Source organism: Homalodisca vitripennis, chromosome 6, assembly GCF_021130785.1.
Source record: "Homalodisca vitripennis isolate AUS2020 chromosome 6, UT_GWSS_2.1, whole genome shotgun sequence".
Classification (NCBI taxonomy): Eukaryota; Metazoa; Arthropoda; class Insecta; order Hemiptera; family Cicadellidae; genus Homalodisca; species Homalodisca vitripennis.
The window spans coordinates 15,899,168-15,922,268 of NC_060212.1; the positions used below are offsets into that span (position 1 = coordinate 15,899,168).

Below are 23,101 nucleotides of genomic sequence, written 5' to 3' on the forward strand. Positions count from 1 at the left end.
TATCATATTGTTTCCATATGTCAGTTTAATTGTGCTCTATTGCGCCGTCAGTTTACGCGCATGCGCGCGCAAATATTTCCAATCGTTTGATTGCGCGCGCTTTCCGCCTGATTTGTGTTATATACTATTTAAAAATTGGAGCTCCGACGCGCTACACAATTGGTCGCGCGGGACCAAAAACGCAGCGCGCATGTGCGGACCAGAGCGATAGAGCGACGGAGCGTGCAGCGCTCAGTCCTCCTGCAGCCACGAATAGGTGTGAATAGGTGCGTTGTTGCGAGCGATAACGGTGGTTTTTTATTTCATAAAATAAGTATAGAACCCCCCTAAATAAAATTCTGCGCACGGCCCTGAGATCAACCAAAATTTGGTGAAATTTTGGCATAAACCCAAATCAAACTTGATTAACTATTTAACAAGATCATCGTGATTATGCCTGATCCATTTTGATATTCTTAATCAAAATTTTAACAAACTTAATCGTCTTTATAGTCTGACACGTTTTAATATGATTTATCAAATTTTATCAGTGCTGATTTAAGATTTCCATGAGGTTTTGGATATTTATGGTCAGCCCAATAAATATGGTATATTTGAGCTGTTTTAGCAACAACCAGTTGTTAACAGCAATGTCCTAAAAGTACTCTTCACCCCTGAAAGTAGTTGTTCACTTTGATTTTATTTGAAATAAAATTATGGTAATTTGTGTAGTAAAATCCAAAATCAAAACTTCTAAGTCAAAAAGATTACAAAAGGAATTATAACTAGTAAAACCAAATCTGTACAAAAACTTTTGATTTTATAAAAATCCACTAGTTTAATATTTATAATATGTGAAATCTATAAAAAATATGGTTAGGTCTTAAAATATCATGCGTAAAAAATATTTAATGGGACCTACAATTTTTGTTTAGTTTGAAATAACGAGATTTTAAATGGACATTTATAAGCTTTCTCAGGTCCTCAAAAAAACAAAAAAGAAAACTAGTGCATAAACAGTATTGTATCCATAGTTTGCTTTTTACAACATCATCTACACACATTTTAATTTTAATTGTTAAATAAGTGTAGAGACATCAATTAACATGACATTACACAATCTGATAACAGAGAGATAATGCTGATTAACAGCAATAACAGTATGGATAGTGGGTGTGACAACCGGATTGCTTTGTAATGTGAATGTATCAATGTTAACCTCTTGAAGAACCCATATGGACTCCAATCATATCTGCATTGAAAAGATCACTGGTTTTAAAGGATTTTCAAAAAACTGTTTTAAAGGTTTGTGGCAGTAGAAACATTCTGTATGTATTATTTAAAGTATATTGATGGAATTTGCTATGAAATAAAATTTTAACCCTCTAGATGCATACAGTAGATAACATTAGGATTAACAGCAACAATTCTTGTTTCCTGTTAATAAATATTGTTGCAAGTACTTCTAATTTATTCTTTTCTCTATTTTTTGCAGAAACAATTACTTAATTACAATCAAAAGTGTAATCAAGACTTCTAGCTACAAATATTTACCGCACGATTCTGCAAATACATAAAGAGTAGTGAACTTGCCTGATTGTACAATAAAAAATGGTGCTTTTATATTCAGTTCATGATCTTTAGCTTTACACAACTGTTGCTACTAAATTAAGTGACTCATTTCGTAAATTTAAAATTCTGTGTGAAGTTAGAACTTAAATGTTTACATGCTTACATACCCAATATCCAGTATGAAAACCTTTTTCCAATTTCGCAAAGCATTATTGAACTTTTATCCATTCACTGTATTCTTTTGACCAATTTTTCTTGCGATTGAATACAAACCTTAATTTTTTATTTCATATGGATATCTTTATAATTTACTTGCATCACCTACTCTAAAGGTTAGACTGCTCACTAATTCAAACGTGGTAGTGTGAGACACTTGTCAATCAGTGAAATGTACCAACTTATCTAACCTCTGTGACAACTTTTTCTGACATGGTAGCAAAATACTGTTTGATCATTATCACTTTTACTAAATCAGATATGGTAAGGAAGTTTACATCTACAATGCTGCTTCAGCTCTATCACAATTGTGCACAGAGGAAAGTAAGAAGAATTAAGTTGAATTGCAGCAAAAATGTCAAACATAATGACCTCAAGATTAAATTTGAGGTTATAACCATCTAACAATTGCTTTATCCTTAAGGAACATTTACCTGTTTAGTTGCATCCTTCAACTTCTGACTTTTAAGAAGTGGTGAGGAGCATACCAAAGGAACAGAGAACTTTATTTTTAGACTGTACTTTTTATAACATTTGTAGTATTTTAACTCAGTGTTACAACAGGAAATCTTGCACTTGCCAGAATATTGCTTTGGCTATTAAATGGTATTAAATTCAATACAATCATCAGAAAATGAATGTAAAAAGCATAAATTGAACTCATTTAATAAATTAGTGTTATGTTTTGTTTCTATTAAGTGAATGTTTTAGATATATTGTACATAAAGTTAACGCACAACATGGTTGTAGTAATTCCTGACTGTTGTTGTAATTTCCTGCGTTTCACTATGCTCTGGTATGATTTGTTTGTTTTAACCTAGATTTTAATTATCTGTTAGGTTAGTTATTTACCTGAAGAAGCGATCAGATTGCAGATCTCAAAACTAGTGTTACTGACTTTTTGTATCACTGAACGTTGGTAAATGTTTGAAAGAAATCTTGTTTCCTTCTCAGAAATTGAATGTTTTTCTTAGGCCATTTGAGTACAAAATAAATAGAATTGGTCCCACACCTGACCCTTTGGGCACTCCTAAGTTTCTACATAAACTAATAATTGTGTTAATTAACATGAAACAAGGACACACTGTACACCATAATCTAGAGAGGAGGTTTAGAAGTTCTGTTTCTTGTATGTAAAATTCCAACTATTGTGTTATATATTTCTATTTAACTATTACTGGTGCATTAATAGCAATCTTACTGTGGCTTCTAGATGGGACTTAAAAGTGTACAGGGCTCTTATACTAGCTGTTGTGCCTCTACATAGACGTAAAATTATTATTCTTATAATTATTATAAACATAGTCACATGAATATTCTAAACCTTTTTTAATGTCAAAATAGCAATTTGTTTTTAAATATTTCTTAATAGCTTGCTGTACTGAAACGACGTACAGATTTGGCCCACAAGAATAATGGTAAACACTTACCTTCATTATTTTTGTGATAGAATACATTAAATGTCTTTTTTAAGATGTAATTTAATACACATACAATTTACATATAATTTACAAAACTCTGAGCTAAGGTTGATTTAGTACTTTGCAACATTGTAATTTGCTGTTTATTTTGTACTGAAAATACTTGAAATCTAACACTATTGCATTTCTTGATGAAATTGTCTATTTCTTTTCTGAATAACCAATAACAGCATCATAAAAATCATTGGAATACATAATTAATATATATATTTGTAAGGAATCATCTCCCATAGTTCTAGGGCCAAAAATAAGAGCGTACAAGAATTAAGAAATTAAGTGTTGTTCTTAAAGAGCTAAAATGAAGATGGCTGCCAGTATAGCTGGCTTTTAAATCGATTCAGTTGTAATTAAGAAAGCAAAGATTTCTAATACTAAATTTATATAGATATAAATTTCATCATATGAGTATTACACTTTAATAACATTTTCAGAGGCTTTAGACAATAGACAATAGACAATAGACAACTTTATTAACCGTTTAACAAGTAGCATACACAGTGGCGTAATACATACCCCCGCAACCCCCGCAATGCGGGGGGGCGCGGCGTGTCAAGGGGCGCCACACGAAGGAATGAAAAAAATAAAAAAAATTATACCGATTTTACCAAATTTCTTAAGGTTGAATATCACTATTTTCATTGTAATTCCTTATAATTTTTTTTGTATAAATGAAGCTAGCGAGGAATATCGTAGGCCTATTATCATTTCTTGTTTTAGTTTTTTAAACGCCTTCAAAACTAAAGCAGGCAAACTATTTGCTGAACCGCCACGGAAGTGTATTTTTAAGGCGCTTCTTTAGGACCGTGTGTGAGCGTGGGGGTGTGCGTGCGTGTACTGCCTTGTTTCATGTTGCGACTTGAATACTCCCCTCCCTCCCTCCACACTACCAAGTACCAATTATTGTTAGGTAGTTCCTTCACAGTATACTGTGGTTCCTTGTCACTCAGTCATATATTCATTACTCGTTACGTTTACTGCATTTTCGAAAGTTGTGATTTATTCAGTAGCCTACAACTGTGGTGGCGGTGAAAAGTGTTTGCAAACTACACCTCTTACAGGAAAACTTATATTAATGGGACGATGTACTAGAAAACTAAATCAATAATTAAACAAAAATGTCTAAAAAACCTAGTGGTGCAGAATACCGAAAGCGGAAGAAGGAGGAGGAAGAAAAAGCAAAAAAAACACCAAAAAATTGATCTATTTTTTAAATCTGACATATCTCTTAGTAAAAACAATGACAGTGTAAGGAAACAAATAACTTCCGGTTTAATTTGTGAGTGTAGTGAAATAAGTTCTGACCTACCTACCATCGAGACAGAAAATGGAACATCTACTCAGACCCCACCTGAATTCACAAATAACGAACCAGACGTGAGTCTAGACGTTAAGATAAATAAATGATAGCTGTAGCTGTACCGTAGACATTGATAAAAACTGTGTTTTGCATATTGATACTAATGAAATCAGTCAACAACGTGGTGTTTTTTAAAACTGACATTGGGCTCTACACTAATGACGGAGTATCCCTCTTAAAAAGAAGAAGATAAAACTTTTCATTTTTGAATTCTGAACCATGTAGGCCCACAGGGCCTTTTCCTAAAGACTCGACAAAACAATAGATCTTTTAGCAGTGATTTTTTATTACAAAATTGCCAAAACGGGCCAAAAACTAGAACGGTTTTGGCTTTGTTATTCACCTTTATTAAATGGCGTATACTGTGAACCTTGTTGGTTGTTCGCTGACCAGAACTGACCCTAAATTTAAAGATGCTTGGTGTAAAGGTCTAATAAATGATTGGCAAGGTTTAAGCAAAAAAATTAAAGAACATGAAACATCTCGTATACACTTAAATTCATGTTTAGCATATAGTACCGTAAAAAATAGCCAAGATGCAAAATCACTTATTCAAAAGTATGAACCTGAGTAATTGTGAGATTCTCAAAAGACTTTTAGATGTAGTAATAACTATGGCTACTTGTAACTTAGCGTTCAGAGGGCATCGGAATGAAAATATTGAAACAGTGGACACTACTTCTGGAAACTTTTTGAATATTATAGATTTGTTGTCACGATACGATCCTCTTCTAAAAAGTCACTTAGAAAAACGATCAAAAGCAAAGTTAAGTATTTGTCTCCCAAAAATCCCAAATGAAAATGATCATGTTTGCGTCACAGCATGTTCTGGATGAAGTTGTAAGTGAAATCCAAGCAGCTCCTTTCTTCTCTCTGGTATTAGACACCACTCAAGACGTCTCAAAAACTGATCAACTATCGATAGTAATACGACATGTGGCAGTCCAAAACTACGAAAAAACTTGAAATTAAAGAATCATTCTTAGGGTTCATAGCTCTTACAGGCCAAAATTCGGAAAAAAAATTACTAACGAGGTTTGTAATTTTTTGGAAGAAGAAGAAAACAACATTAAAAATTGAAAAGTGTAGAGGCCAGGGTTATGACGGGGCAGCCGTAATGAGTGGAAAAAACTATTCTGGAATCCAATCTAGAATAAAGCAAAAGTCGCCAAATGCAGAGTACGTGCATTGTGCCTCGCATAATTTAAATTTGGTACTCAATGACTCAGTTACTGACATAACAGAAATGATTTTTATTTTACGATTTGGTCAATTCAAATTTACGTGTTTTTCGGCGAAAGCCTGCCAAGATGGCAAGCTTTTGAGAGAGAAATCTATGGAGCAAAGGGGTCTATACTTAGCAAGACACTCAAAAGATTGTGTCCGACCCGTTGGTCATCTAGGTACGATTGTTTACTGGCCATAAAGTGTAACTTTGTTTCTGTCTTAAGCTGTTTGACGAATATTATTCTGACTTCTAAAAAGAATAAAGAGGTTTTTGAGGCAACTGGACTCAAAAAAACAAATGACGTGTTTTTCAATTTGTATTGATGCTTACTTTCCAAAGTAAGGTTTTAGAGAGAATTAATATTACATCTAAAACACTACAAAAAAGAGGATGTATCAATTGACGAAGCTACAGCCCTTCTTGGAAAGAGTAATGACTGAACTAAAGAGAGCAAGAAATGAGTTTGAAGGTGTTGTTAAAGAAGCTGAAACGCTAGCCAGGGGATGGAATATTGAGTCTTCTCTGCCGACTAAACGATGTAAAAAAGTAAAAAACTTTTTTGACGAACTGACCAACGATGTTGAATTTTCTAATCCATTGCAAGAATTCAAAGTAAAAGTATTTTACAGGAGCTTGGATATAGTTATTGCTCAAATCTCCAGACGTTTTGAGAGCATGGTCAGGATTAACGATCAGTTCAACTTTTTTTTAAACTCCAAAGTACCTCACAGAGAAAAGTGATGATGATGAACTAATTTTTTCAGCCAGGAAGTTTTGTGAGAAGTATGAGGAAGATGTTTCACACGGGTTGGAGACACAAATAGTGTGTTTCAGAAACATTGTTTTCGGATGAAATAAAAACAAGAGGATTGAAAAAAGTTAAGGATTTTAGCCTCATATTTAATGATAGAAAACGTGACTTTGTCAAGCAGCCTTCCTGATGTCTGCACAGCGATGATGATGTTCTTGACTCTCCCCAGTTACGTCAGCGTCAGCGGAAAAGGTTCGTAATCACCAAAATATCATAAAAACCCGTACTAACTAAAATTAATTTTTGTGTTAAGAAGAGTTATTATACCCTTTAATTATATTACTTGTATTATAACCTGAAAATGGCATATATGTTAACAACATAGTTTTTTTAATCTTATATAAATTTTCAGGTCATTTTCTAAACTCAAGCTCATAAAAGAATTATTTGAGAAACACTATGACCAATTACCAGGCTGAGCGCTTTGGGAGTCTTGAGCATAGAACATGAAACGGGCTCGTAGGATCAACTTGAAGATGTTAGCTGAAAAATATTTCAGTTTTAAAGAAGAGGAGAGGGTTTAAATAAATGGAAATAATTAACATGTCTACAATTTTTTCTATTTTTATTTTAATGTTTGAGATAGTTTTCATTAATAAATAATTATGATGAATAATTCATTTTAAAGTTTTCTTTTCCTTTTTGATCTTTTTACAAAATGTATAAAAAATAAACATTGCACAGCACGGGACTATCAACTATTTACACAAATTTAAAGCCACTCTTAAAAAGTAAAGGTTTGTTTTCTATTACAATTTACCGTAAGTAGAGTGAACATCATGAGAATAAAGGTAGACCAGGGGGAAGTAGGCTATAATTATAACGATGCGTGTAGGTCAGTAGGAGGAAGGGGGGGGGGGGGGGGGGGGTGTTAGGAGCCGACAGGAGGGGCGCATTTTCAGTACGCTGCGGGGGGGCGCGACTCTGTCTAGTTACGCCACTGAGCATACATGTAATAGGTTTAGTCAGTAGAGGCTAAAAGAACAATCATGGCTAAAACTAAAAACCAAAGGCTATGTAAAAACCATGCAGGATTAATAAATACTAAAAGTAAGCACTCCATGCATTAGAAGTAAGGGTTAAAGTCACTCTGAGATAAGGCAAGAAACTCACTTTGACTGTAGAAAGGGTTTGCCAAAAGGAAAGCAGTCAGTTTGTTTTTAAATTTTGTTGTCTTCAAGGTCCGAGCTGAGCCTGGAAGTTTATTAATAAATACAATACCTTGGTAATGCAGATTAGATTTAGATTTAGTGAGCCTTTTGTATGGAATATCAATAAGACTTTTATTCCTAGTGTCATGTCTATGGACATCACTTCTTAATATTAAGCTCTCATAATTTTCCTTAATATTCATAATAACATTAAAAATATACAGATTAACCACAGTCATGATATTCTGGGTTTTAAACAATGGTCTACAGCTAGCACATGAGTTAACTTTGCATATTATTCTAAGAGCTTTCTTTTGAAGTATTAAAACACTATTTACACCAGAATTACCTCCCCATAGACTGAGCCCATACTGGATTAGGCTTTGAAAAAAAGCAAAATATGCTGTCTTAACATATTCAATGGGGACGCAGTCCCTTAGTTTTATCAAGAGATATATTACTCTAGATAACTTACTACTTAAAATATGTACATGATCATGCCAAACTAACTTACTATCTAAGGTTATGCCTAGTAGGTTAACACTATCTCTAAAAATATCTACACCACTCAAGCTAAATATAATTTTTTGTGTTTTATTCATGTTAAGCATAAAAAGGTTGGCTCGGAACCAACACGAGACAGAGTCAAGTGAGTCCTGCATCGATACGACTAAGTCATGTATGTCAGCATTAACATCAATCAGACTGGTGTCATCAGCGTAACAAATTACATCAGAGTTGATGTTACAAGATAAGTCGTTTACCATAACAAGAAAGAGTAATGGCCCAAGAACGGATCCCTGTGGGACTCCGTGCACAACAGCGCCCACCCGAGATCTATGACCATTTACTGTGACAATCTGCTCTTGGCCTCCCAAATAAGACCTGAACAGTTCCAAATTATTGTGATTTATACCGTAGTGCCTTAATTTTTCAAGCAATATAATATGTGATACACAATCAAAGGCCTTACTGAGGTCACAGAGTGTTACCCCCGTATTTAGCCTATGCTCAAACCCATCTAGTACGCCACTAACCAAGTGAGAGACTGCACTCACTGTGGAAAGGCCTTTCCTAAAGCCATACTGGGCATCCGAGATCAGTCCACTCTCCTTGAGAAACCTTTGGAGTTGACACTTAATAAGGGATTCAAAAACCTTCCCAAAAATGGGAATATTAGAAACAGGCCTGTAGCTCTCCGCAGTGGCATATATAGAAAAATATTTTTGGGGGGGGGCTGAAATACCGGGGGGTAAAAGGTAAAAGTAAAAAGGGGGTACGGGGGTCCTCCCCCCAGGAAAATTTTTGCCAATTTAAGTCTTAAAAACACAGGTTTTAAGGTTTTTGGCATGTATAAACGCTAAAATGGAAAGAATGAAAATCACTCTTTCGGAGAGATTTTTAAGTTTTTCATGGCGAGTTTCCTTCTTTTCGAGCAGGTTTTCACTTTTCCATTTTAGCGTTATTATGTTTATATAGAAGGACCTGTATCCTTTGTATATTATTTTTGTATAAAATTCAAATTCAAAACTTAAGTGTCTGCTAGTTTGGTAGTTTTCAGTTGTTAAAATAGAAAATAATAGAGGCTATAAAGTCCTATTTTTAAAATCTTTGGTTTAAAATAGTTGTTATACAAAGAAATATATTGTCCTACGTATCTAAAACACAACACACCACAATATTATAAGTTTGAAAACTAATAAATGTTGACTATATACTATATTTATTTTAGCAATTGAATTGTTATTTTTAGTTTTTTTTAAATTTTACCTTAATGAAATCAGAAATAGTAATTTCAGTATGCACACAATTCAAATATTTATATCGTTAAAAAACTAAAATCTCAAACAGCCTTCCAAGCTACAATAACCAGTTATTGTAGGCCTACTTTATGAAACTGTTACAAGGGAAGAAAATGAAATATAGCTAAAAGTATTCATGAAACACTGTTTATTGTCATTTTACAAAACAAAATCCAAATTTCTAGACTTCAGTGAAAATTGTTTAAAACTTCCTCATCAGTTATGGTAATGTCTCTATGAATAGATAACAGTGCAAGACCATATCAACCTGTTTTTCCGAAGTTGTGTTTCTCAGATACGTTTTAAGTCTTCGGAGAGATGAAAAGCTCCTTTCTGCAGAAGCCACTGAAACGGGTTAAAACCGCTAACAATTTCAAAATATTAAACATGTTTGGGAAATAGTCTTTATCACATTTTTTCAAGAGCAGAAATTGCAGTTTTTGGCAAACTTTCTTTTTCTTCACGATTCCACTTTTGTTTCCACAGTAGAAATTCACTTCGTACCTCATCTCTGAAAGATAGATCTTTTTCATAAAACGTCAGGGCAGGTTCCAGGGATGAAAATTCCGTTTTAATGCAGTGCTCAGGAAGAACATTCTGTAGTGAGTCGATTACTTCCCTGTGGTTTTTAAAACGCTCCTGAAGTGAACAGCAGAAATCGTCAAGGTAATGGTATATACACTACACGCCGGTAGTATTCTTCCACGTTTGTATAAGGAGTATTGCAGCGATTAGTTTGCTTGCGACATGTACGGGGGGTTTCCTCTTTGATACCTAATTTGTCCAGTGCTTACTTTTAGCTCACTGAACAAAGCCTGGAATGTCTCTTCTGCTTTGCTTCGCCATTTCCTTTACTAGTTCCAATACATTGGAAATCTGTTTGTTGGCTTGAGCAAGATCTATATCTTTCTTTTGGAGCATCTCTGAAAGGCGGATAGTCAAAGAAAGCAAGTTGTTCAAAATAAAAAGACATGCAAACAAACTGAAAACTGGTCATGGAGGCAATTAGTGTGTGTGCTTTTACAGAAGCTTCTGCAGTCGATTCTTCTTCAATAGTTGATAGAGCGGTAATTATAGGCTCCAAAGCTTCTTTAAACATTATAACTGAATCGTGGCGTTGCACCCAGCGAGTCTCACACAGACATATAAGTTTTTTTCTTTTCATCTCAGGCAGCATTCAGAAATACTTGACTTAAGTATCGCAGTTCTCTTAGCTGACTTGTGAAAGAAACTACACACCTCACTGATGACACCCATACAATTCCTTATCATAGGGATTTTTGATGCATCAGATAGACATAAGTTAAGAGAGTGAGAGGAACAATGTGTGTATATGGCTGAGGGTACTTTTTCACTTTATGTATGTTTGTACCCCTCTGAACTGGCCACTCATGACAGAAGCCCCATCATATCCTTGACCACGTAAATTGTTTAAATCAAGTCCAAGACTGGTTAGACTTGACATTAATGTATTGGCTAAACCTTGACCTGTTACATCATACACGGGTACAAAAAGCCAGAAAATCTTCCCTAATTTTAAACAATTCCTCGTCAACATAATCGGACACAGAGGGAAAATTGTTCAATTTGGCTAATGTCTGTTGTCTCATCTGCTAATACTGAATAAAATACAGATTTTTTCTCACGTTGGATACAATTTTTGACTGTATTTGGGAACCAAAAATACCTATAATTTCATTTTGGATAACAGAACTAGTATACATAGTTTTTGCCACCACCAGTTTCTAGCTGTGTTTTAAGATTATTGTCCCCGTAATTAGCCCTGTACCTTAATAAAGAGCGAAAATTACCATCATTTTGTATAGGCTCGTCAAGATCCACTCTTCCACCATCACGATGCCCTCTAAGAGCAATTTGTTGCCTTCCACAAAATCTAATTGTCTGGATTATCGGTATAATTCTATTTTTTGTTTTCCTGAAACATTCATTTTTCTCTGCATGTTGATACTGTTTATCACACTTTCTGTTTTTCCATGTACTAAGATTTTACGTCTTCAGCCATTAACATTGCAGTTTTATGATATTGTTTATTTTCATGTTGCATGAAAACCTCCCTAGCTTTCTTAAGCTTTGTAGTAAGTGGTTTTGATACTAAATACTCCTAAACTCTGATGGTTTCCTTTCCCACCTGTGTTGTGTGAGAAAAAAACACAATATTTACACAGGGCCCCTTCCTTTGCTTTCCGAATAAGCTAACCATTTGAAGTCTTTCCAACCACTTATATTGAAAACTTCTGTTATTTTCAACTTTAGGAAATTCGTAACTACGTTGAGGCTTCCAACAGTTCTCAATAATTGAAATTTTCTCTTCATTTTTGAAGTGAAAATGGAAGTTGAGGAGCAGTAATGACCAATATCATTGATATTGTGAACTAACAAAGTGTGAATTACTCTCGTTAAGGTTATGTTCAATTTCACCTGTGTGATCCTTGATCTCAACAACGCTGCCAGTTGATGTAGCACAAGTGGAGGGACTCGGTGTTATTTCAAACGATGTCTGCTCGTCGATCTCAGACGAAACACGTTTTTTCTTCACGAAAAAAGCTTGAATCGAACTCTGTCTCTTCATTTTAAATGTTTAATGTAGCCTATGTACTTCACACGTAAACTGGTCAACTATAAAGTAATCAGATCATGTTTTAAATAACGCGACAACAAAACATATCACTTGATAACAGTCACTACAATCACAGCACATATGCATACAGCACTTAAAAATGTCACCACGGGTGATACGCACTAGACAACAGCAGACAATGGCGTGGTAGTGCGGAATGAGGTCAGGTGTGGTGGGGAGTGGGTGGGGGGTTGTAGGAGGAGGAGGGTTGCTAGGCAGCGGGGCCGCGGCGACACGTCATCGTCATATACGCATGCCTGGCGCTGGCACTACACGAGCGGCCGACGCGACAGTCAGGAGCGTCAGGGCTACCTCGCACTCTTTACAGTTGCAACGCTTATTTGCATGCTTACAAAATATTAGTAATTTCAACCTCTGAAAAAAATAAATATTGAATATGGTTAGGTATATCATAATGTATTCTTAAAATTCCACTATAAACTATAATACTAATGTAGTCGAAAGTATAGAAGCACAGCTTATTGAAAATAAAAATAAATTATCGTATATAAGTTATAATATTTTTTTTTGTGTTTCAAATTTCGGGGGGGGGCTCGAGCCCCCTGAGCCCCCCCCTTATATACGCCCTTGGCTCTCCGGCAGTGACCTATCTCCCTTCTTAAAAATTGGAGTGACCCGAGCAACCTTTAACTTACCGGGAAAGACACCTTCATTTAAACATGCATTGAAGCAGGCCATCAAAGGCAGCAAGATATACCCAACCACTGATTTTATAAGGCTGTTTGATAACGAATAAATGTCCTTGCTTTTACTGTCCTTCATCCGCCTAACCGTGTGCAGAATCTGGTCCGCCGTTATAGGTGTCCACCTCATGTCTTCCACTGGAGCATTAGCTCTTCTGGCCATGTCTATCGGATTGAAGGGAGCAGCCTGAACATTCTTGAGGGCCTCTTCCGCAACACTGAGGAAATAATCATTAAATTTATCCAGTGTAACCGAAACTGTCGTTATATTTGTACCCAACTTTTCCTGCCTAATTACCTTCCAGGCAGCAGAGCACTTGTTCGCAGCACCCATTATTATAACAGTACATTTAATTTCTGTAATTATTTACAACTTTGTTCGTAATTCCTTTTTAAGAGATTATGAAGAGTGATACATTCTTTCCATCATTTACTATTTCTGTCAATGATGGGCAGTAATCTTCTTGAGCATTATTAAATGCAGCATAAAAATGACACCAAGACAAAATAGGATAGGCTGCTATACTACGATAAAAGTAACCATGAATATCATTCAGTTTACATTATCAATCATAAAATGTTAATGCTCACTGGTAAAAATGCTGGATCTATTTAATAATTAATTTAAAATATTAAAATGTTGACATCATTTTGATGTTCACTCGATCACCAAAAATTTTAAACTATTTCATGTTTTATTTTAGAGCATTCAGATAGAGGCAAAAGATGAAATTGTTATTGCTGGGTATAACTGTTGTTATACTCTCACATGAATGTAGAGCCTACTATGAGGCCCAGTACGCTCAAGTGGCACCCATGCAGGTCACCCGAGACCTGTGCGTCAACATGATACCTCCGTACCTCGGCAGAAAACCTGTGAAAAACCGTTACCCAATGAACTTGGAGATAGACAGTCAATGGATCAGCCATAAGAGACTGTCAATTAGTGCCTATTCTACACCAGACAGATACATGACCTTCTCCGGCATGATGGTGCAGATCATGAAGCAGAATCTACCGTTTGGAGAGATCGAGTCAGATAACAAAATAGAAATTGCAGACTGTTCACCTGGCAGAAAAGTAAGTCAAAATTATCTGTAAGCTAATTTATAATCTATAACACTGTTTTATTGAATTATAATATATCACACTGAGTTTATGATATACATCCTAACTCAATAGAAAATTGATTAAGGGTGTGCCATACCTAGAAAAAAATGGGTCCTAGATCTATTCCTTGGAGCACTCCTATGCTTCTGCATTAACAAATAATTGTTTCAATAGAACAACTATTATTGGGATGGAAGAGCTTGAGATGAAAAAGGATCTGAAAGATATCAAATCATGTCATTATTCTGGTTCAAGTGATTTATATGAAACACATAATAAAAGTAAAGTTATCATTTCAATCTATGCCTCCCAATAGCCAGTTTTTTCCAAATTTACCATTTTATTGTAAAAATAGTATATTCAAATTTGCATTTATTGCCATATTCTAGTTTGCATATTTGGTTTGAGAAAATTTTGAAATGAGAATCATAGAAATTCTTTACAGAAAGTTAATTTTGTTTAACTTTTTGTATCATGATAGCAGTGTAATGTAGTAACTAGTATTTAACTAAGGTGTAATCTCGCAAAGTTTAACAGATTGTATTTTCACACTGGTTTATGGCATCACAACACACTGTTTCAAGAACTCGCCAATATAATTTCTCCAAGCATGTTTCTCCTTTCCAATTCTGTGTAAATTTAAGAGATTCGCTTATAAATTGTGCGGTTGCCACATTGTAATACGCATTATGTTATCTCTTAATATATTATTCCAAGCAAGTGCAAATAAATTTACACATGTGAGAAGTAATATAAGTGTAATTACGTATGATTCCAGACATGTGTAGTTTTATTTGCACTTAACATTTTTGACCTCCTATGGATGATTAACAAAGAAACAGTAATAAAAGCACATTCCAATTGTACGTACAAAAATAAGAAATAATAGTATTCATTTAAAGAATTTAAAACAGAAATCTAAATCTTGGAAATAATTTACAAAATTGTGACATGTATTCTGGCTATGCTTCAGCAAAGCCAAACACTCAGGGTGCTAGAAAATTTTACTTTTACCTGTCTATCTGTCTATCTGTCCGCATGATACCTCAAAAGCTAATTAATTGTGACTTGTATTGAGACAACTTAAAGTTCCATAATGACACATGTTTCCTCATGAGAACTGCTGAGCGTTAGCGAAGCCTAAAGCGGCCCATACACTAGACGTGCAATGCATGCCGTGCAAGCACGACGGCCAAAATTGGAAGAAACGTGCCAGTGTGTGGAGGTCTCCGTGCTAAGCATGCCGTGCATTGCATGGCACGATGGCAATCAAGATCGGTTTGATTTTCGGCGTGCCGTGCCACCTGCCGCCGTGCCATCCTGCAAGTGTGTGGACCAGTCCCGCGCTACGTGCTGAGAGTGGAGTGTCTTTTGAGGTTATTTTTCGTTCTCTCGCGGCAAATACTCTCCTATATTTATCACGTCGACTGCTGACACAAAAATTTTTCGTGGTAACTAACCGTTGTTCCGCCGTTATAGCTTTTCTCAGATTAGTGTCTTGTCTTTCGATGCGTGGCCTAACCTTTTCAACACATAACTAAATGTTTCGTCATCCATTCGCAAGTAGATCCTGTAATCATTTTTATGATTTTCACGTAAGTCTTTCAGTAGTCTCATATCAGAATACATTTCTCTCTCTTTTAACCAATTTTTCGTCCATAATTGTCTTCTTCTCTTCTTCACTTTGCTATCGTCATGAATCGCACCAATCAACAATACTGTTAACGCTTTATGTTTAGTAGTAAAATATAAGAGGCATTATAGTAAAATATCACAGCACGACAATACTACACAATATCACAATACCACAACCAACTTCTAGCACGTCACGGGACTGACTAAACTGTCAGTGTGTGGGGCACAAAGTGCCATGCCAAGCACGGCGTGCCAGTATAAAAAACTGCACGGCGTGCAATGCACGTCTAGAGTATGGGCCGCTTAACTCTCTGTAAGATATCTCTACAAGGGCGTATATAAGGGGGGGGCTCAGGGGGCTCGAGCCCCCCCGAAATTTGAAACACAAAAAAAATATTATAACTTTATATTACGATAATTTATTTTTATTTTCAATAAGCTGTGCTTCTATACTTTCGACTACATTAGTATTATAGTTTATAGTGGAATTTTAAGAATACATTATGATACCTAACAATATTCAATATTTATTTTTTTCAGAGGTTGAAATTACTAATATTTTGTAAGCATGCAAATAAGCGTGTTGCAACTGTAAAGAGTGCGAGGTAGCCTGACGCTCCTGACTGTCGCGTCGGCCGCTCGTGTAGTGCCAGCGCCTAGGCATGCGTATATGACGATGACGTGTCGCCGCGGCCCCGCTGCCTAGCAACCCTCCTCCTCCTACAACCCCCCACCCATCCCACCACACTGACCTCATTCCGCACTACCACGCCATTGTCTGCTGTTGTCTAGTGCGTATCACCCGTGGTGACATTTTAAGTGCTGTATGCATATGTGCTGTGATTGTAGTGACTGTTATCAAGTGATATGTTTTGTTGTCGCGTTATTTAAACATGATCTGATTACTTTATAGTTGACAGTTTACGTGTGAAGTACATAGGCTACATTAAACATTTAAAATGAAGAGACAGAGTTCGATTCAAGCTTTTTTTCGTGAAGAAAAAAAAGTGTTTCGTCTGAGATCGACGAGCAGACATCGTTTGAAATAACACCGAGTCACCTCCACTTGTGCTACATCAACTGGCAGCGTTGTTGAGATCAAGGATCACACAGGTGAAATTGAACATAACCTTAACGAGAGTAATCACACTTTGTTAGTTCACAATATCAATGATATTGGTCATTACTGCTCTCAACTTCCTTTTCACTTCAAAATGAAGAGAAAATTTCAATTATTGAGAACTGTTGGAAGCCTCAACGTAGTTACGAATTTCCTAAAGTTGAAAATAACAGAAGTTTTCAATATAAGTGGTTGGAAGACTTCAAATGGTTAGCTTATTCGGAAGCAAAGGAAGGGGCCCTGTGTAAATATTGTGTTTTTTTCTCACACACAACACAGGTGGGAAAGGAAACCATCAGAGTTTAGGAGTATTAGTATCAAAACCACTTACTACAAAGCTTAAGAAAGCTAGGGAGGTTTTCATGCAACATGAAAATAAACAATATCATAAAACTGCAATGTTAATGGCTGAAGAACGTAAAATCCTTAGTACATGGAAAAACAGAAAGTGTGATAAACAGTATCAAACATGCAGAGAAAAATGAATGTTCAGGAAAACAAAAATAGAATTATACCGATAATCCAGACAATTAGATTTTGTGGAAGGCAAACAAATTGCTCTTAGAGGGCATCGTGATGGTGGAATGAGTGGATCTTGACGAGCCTATACAAAATGATGGTAATTTTTCGCTCTTTATTAAGGTACAGGGTTAATTACGGGGACAATAATCTTAAAACACAGCTAGAAACTGGTGGTGGCAAAACTATGTATACTAGTTCTGTTATCCAAAATGAAATTATAGGTATTTTTGGTTCCCAAATACAGTCAAAAATTGTATCCAACGTGAGAAAATCTGTATTTTATTCAGTATTAGCAGATGAGACAACAGACATTAGCCAAATTGAACAATTTTCCTCTGTGTCCGATATGTTGACGAGGAAATTGTTTAAAATTAGGGAAGATTTTCTGGCTTTTGTACCCGTGTATGATGTAACAGGTCAAGGTGTTAGCCAATACATTAATGTCAAGTCTAACCAGTCTTGGACTTGATTTAAAACAATTTACGTGGTCAAGGATATGATGGGGCTTCTGTCATGAGTGGCCAGTTCAGAGGGGTACAAGCATACATAAGTGAAAAAAGTACCCTCAGCCATATACACACATTGTTCCTCTCACTCTCTTAACTTATGTCTATCTGATGCATCAAAAATCCCTATGATAAGGAATTGTATGGGTGTCATCAGTGAGGTGTGTAGTTTCTTTCACAAGTCAGCTAAGAGAACTGCGATTACTTAAGTCAAGTATTTCTGAATGCTGCCCTGAGATGAAAAGAAAAAAACTTATATGTCTGTGTGAGACTCGCTGGGTGCAACGCCACGATTCAGTTTATAATGTTTAAAGAAGCTTTGGAGCCTATAATTACCGCTCTATCAACTATTGAAGAAGAATCGACTGCAGAAGCTTCTGTTAAAAGCACACACACTAATTGCCTCCGTGACCAGTTTTCAGTTTGTTGCATGTCTTTTTATTTTTGAACAACTTGCTTTCTTTGACTATCCGCCTTTCAGAGATGCTCCAAAAGAAAAGATATAGATCTTGCTCAAGCCAACAAACAGATTTCCAATGTATTGGAACTAGTAAAGGAAAGGCGAAGCAAAGCAGAAGAGACATTCCAGGCTTTGTTCAGTGAGCTAAAAGTAAGCACTGACAAATTAGGTATCAAAGAGGAAACCCCCCGTACATGTCGCAAGCAAACTAATCGCTGCAATACTCCTTATACAAACGTGGAAGAATACTAACCGGCGTGTAGTGTATATACCATACCTTGACGATTTCTGCTGTTCACTTCAGGAGGGTTTTAAAAACCACAGGGAAGTAATCGACTCACTACAGAATGTTCTTCCTGAGCACTGCATTAAAACGGAATTTTCATCCCTGGAACCTGCCCTGAACGTTTTTATGAAAAAGATCTATCTTTCAGAGATGAGGTACGAAGTGAATTTCTACTGTGGAAACAAAAGTGGAATCGTGAAGAAAAAGAAAGTTTGCCAAAAAACTGCAATTTCTGCTCTTGAAAATGTGATAAAGACTATTTCCCAAACATGTTTAATATTTTGAAATTGTTAGCGGTTTTACCCGTTTCAGTGGCTTCTGCAGAAAGGAGCTTCTCATCTCTCCGAAGACTTAAAAACGTATCTGAGAAACACAACTTCGGAAAACAGGTTGAATGGTCTTGCACTTTTATCTATTCATAGAGACATTACCATAACTGATGAGGAAGTTTTAAAACAATTTTCACTGAAGTCTAGAAAATTTGGATTTTGTTTTGTAAAATGACAAATAAACAGTGTTTCATGAATACTTTTAGCTATATTTCATTTTCTTCCCTTGTAACAGTTCATACAGTAGGCCTACAATAATGGTTATTGTAGCTTGGAAAGGCTGTTTGAGATTTTAGTTTTTTAACGATATAAATATTTGAATTGTGTGCATATTGAAATTACTATTTCTGATTTCATTAAGGTAAAAATTAAAAAAAACTAAAATAACAATTCAATTGCTAAAATAAATATAGTATATAGTCAACATTTATTAGTTTTCAAACTTATAATATTGTGGTGTGTTGTGTTTTAGATACGTAGGACAATATATTTCTTTGTATAACAACTATTTTAAAACCAAAGATTTTAAAAATAGGACTTTATAGCCTCTATTATTTTATATTTTAACAACTGAAAACTACCAAACTAGCAGACACTTAAGTTTTGAATTTTAATTTTATACAAAAATAATATACAAAGGATACAGGTCCTTCTATATAAACATAATAACGCTAAAATGGAAAAGTGAAACCTGCTCGAAAAGAAGGAAACTCGCCATGAAAAACTTAAAAATCTCTCCGAAAGAGTGATTTTCATTCTTTCCATTTTAGCGTTTATACATGCCAAAAAAACCTTAAACCTGTGTTTTTAAGACTTAAATTGGCAACATTTTCCCGGGGGGAGGACCCCCGGACCCCCCTTCTACTGGGGGGTATTCCATACCCCCGACCCCCCCCGGTTATTTCAGCCCCCCCCAAAATATTTTTCTATATACGCCACTGTATCTCTAACACGGATTAAGTTATAGACTTGAAATTTTGTATGAACATTTGCTTAGGCAAGGGTCAAGTTATATCATAGTGCATATCTATCTATGGAATTGGTTGAGCATTAGTGAAGGTTATACTGAGGGAAATACCTCAGTACCTAACTAAACTATAGACTTGAAATCTGGATGAAAACTGAATTTCTATATAGCTTAGCTATGGAAGATTGACAAAATTTGAAGATGATGCAAGTCCCTCATGGGATCTGTCAATTGAGGGAGACATATAGAGAACGAACTTAAGCTATGGAATTGAATTGTGAATGATTCATTTCTACAGGAAAGATAGATGTCCCTTCAGTGGATGCCCCTCATCTAGCCAGTATGCAATATGGTCAACACACATTGCCCACATTCTGGCAAATTTAGCTATAGGGAGCAAGGATGAGAATTTTTCAACTAATAAAAATGACTTACTATGCATGTCTGGAGCCATCATGACAATTAAGTGATATTTCTTCCCTGTTAACGCAAATGGGGTCCATCCAAACGAGATGTGATTAACCATTGTGGAGGAAGATCAACCACAATAATTGAGGAAGTTTCCTCCCAATATATACTACTTACATCATTTACGCTTTAATCGTTTTACCAATCAGATGACTCTGACATATTAGAGCAAGCATAATACAACAAGATATGATTAACCAAAATGGGGCCAATTGAGGAAGTTTCGTCCCAATACGCCAATCAGATGAGTCTGACCTCCCACCAAAACAGTAAAGTTTCAAAGCATAGTGTAACGTGACATGATTGGCTAAATTGATAATACAGGATTTTGGGCTTAATGCAACACAAACATTGTCAATCATGAGTTTGGTCTCCTTATCACAGCTATAGAGATTTTTGTGGAGACTAAAAACAACAGTAAATGTTATGTGATTGATGACAGGAAGTTCCCCAGGACACCAGAATTTTTTTACTCCATGCTCACCAACATAAATTCTATAAGCCAAAATGAGACATGGGAGAGAATCCAAAAGACTTATTCTACAATTGAATTCTAAGAACTTTAACTTATTCTTAACTTCAATTTTTTTAGAGGAAGGAGACTTTAGTGTCAAAAATATTGACTATTTCATCCCCCAGTAAAGTTGAAGGTCACAAATTCCAGGCTTGACCCAACAAGATTTAATGCATGGGCATTTATTCCATCAACCCTTACAGAAATACTTATAGTGTCAAATAAAAATAACTATGATGGCTATTATCCTTTGAGGTAATATGAGCAAAGCAGTGGACAACAGCTAATATCCTTTATTTGTAACTTACAGGTTGTCAAAAATTTGCTCAATTGATACTTTAAGACGCTTTTATTTTGCTAATGTAAACTCTGAATTTGCATTTGGCTTATTCATTTATCAAAATTCAATTTAAATATGATACTAATACTTAAAAAAAAGGTGTATTCGTATTATTTTGGACTGGGATTGGAATGATACAGTAAAAAATAAATTTTCTGGTTTAGGTATTATGACAGTTTATAATCATTAAATCTACCAAGCTATTCTCTATACTAATCAATTAATGAAAGCTAACAAACTACCTTTATTAGGAAGCAATCACTGTCAAAATACTAGGCAAAAGGCCATTATAGCAACTGAATCCCATAAATTAGAAATTTTGTTAAGAAAACCACTTACATTGGTGCACAATGTTTAAACAATCTTCCTACATATAAAAAAATGAAAAGTGTTAAAAAATTCAAATATCATCTAAAAGATTACTTTATTAACAAAACTTTATACAATTTTGATGAGTTTGAAGCATAGTCATAGTCAAACTACTTCATTCTGTAATATGTACAAGGTACAAAGAATAGCATCACTACAATGAAACTAAATACTAATATTAAATATAAAATATAAGTAAAAAAAATTGTAACATCTTAACAATTTCCATAGCTTTGCGTTGTTTATGAGATTTTAAGTATTGTAAAATAGGGTTCCATTGAATTTGTTTCTGCTGTATTGTTTGGGGTAAGAACTTAATTAATAGGTACACAATTATAGTATAATCCTTAGTCAAAATATATAATTGTTATTTTATTGTAAATGCTTGACACCATTCATGTACTTTTTATGTACTAACATGAATAAAGATATTTCAATTCAATTCAAATCTTCTTACTTATTAATGCATGAGGATGCATGTCTTTTTAAAATTTAATAGTGATAATAAACTCCAACAAAAATTCTGTTAATTTCAGAATTTGGCGTGTCTGAGGTCCTCCAATAAACTTCGAGAAGCTTCTGTCAACTGGATCTCCCCCCCAGGGTTTGATGTTTACACCAAGCAGCTGCAGTGTGTGTAAGTGTTTGTGCATTTTTACCTAATAATGCTCAAAATAATTCAGAGAAACTCCAAAATTAGATTCTAAAGACTTGTTCTTCATCTCACAAGGCAAACAGGCTTTTCGTTTCCTTTAATAAGTTTGCTTTACTCATTGCCTGTGGGTTTTTTTATGATAATATTGGTAATTATTATTAAAATAATCTGCCATGGGAGTGCAGATGGCCGAGCGGTCTAAGATGTTGGACTTTGAGTCTGAGTTACAGATAACGCAGGTTAGAATCCTGTCTGTGACCCTTGCACTTTTTATCAGTACCATCAACCTTGTACTGCATGACTCTCCCCCTTATTCTGTTTAGTAAGATTCTCGCACAGGCCAGTGGCCCATGAGGACGGGCAGAATAAGGCATAAAGGGGATCGGCTTCTCCTTAAAAAAATTCTTGTCTTGTCAAAACTATTGTGAAAGACCTTCCCATTAAAAGTTGAAAGGAACAATAATCATGCATCTATAAAACAAATATTGCTACTTAACTTAACATTTGTTTGAAATGAGTATTGTTTATGTCAACATAATAATAATAAATTCGTTTATTTGTCGTAAAACATGTTACATGCATTGACAAAGTCTAATTCAGCTACAGACTAAGTAGCATTGTCTCTAAATAATATTTAATAAGTATAATACATAAATATTATATATATAAACAATATAAGACATTAATTGTCTAGTTGATAATTATACTAGTTATATTATGAGTTTATCTTAAAACAATCGTTAAAAATCTATTTTGTTAATAGAAAAAAACTCATCAATATTATATAAAGGGTTTTTTAACAGCCATTCATAAAGTTTATTTTTATAAATTTTAAGAGGGTATTTTTCTATCAAATGTTTCAATTTGTTATACACCTTCAA

The 23,101-nt window shown here is 35.0% G+C and overlaps 1 protein-coding gene across 1 annotated transcript in view; it reads left to right on the top strand.

Annotated features, from left to right (window-relative positions):
* Positions 1 to 1,110: 1,110 nt before the first annotated feature.
* LOC124364147 overlaps positions 1,111 to 23,101 on the top strand; it is a 31,996-nt gene continuing 10,005 nt past the window's right edge. The window contains exons 1-3 of the mRNA XM_046819390.1: positions 1,111 to 1,284; positions 13,644 to 14,019; positions 22,102 to 22,202. Coding sequence (XP_046675346.1) covers positions 13,666 to 14,019; positions 22,102 to 22,202 — 455 coding nt within the window. The 5' untranslated portion in view covers positions 1,111 to 1,284; positions 13,644 to 13,665. The remainder of the gene's footprint in view (positions 1,285 to 13,643; positions 14,020 to 22,101; positions 22,203 to 23,101) is intronic.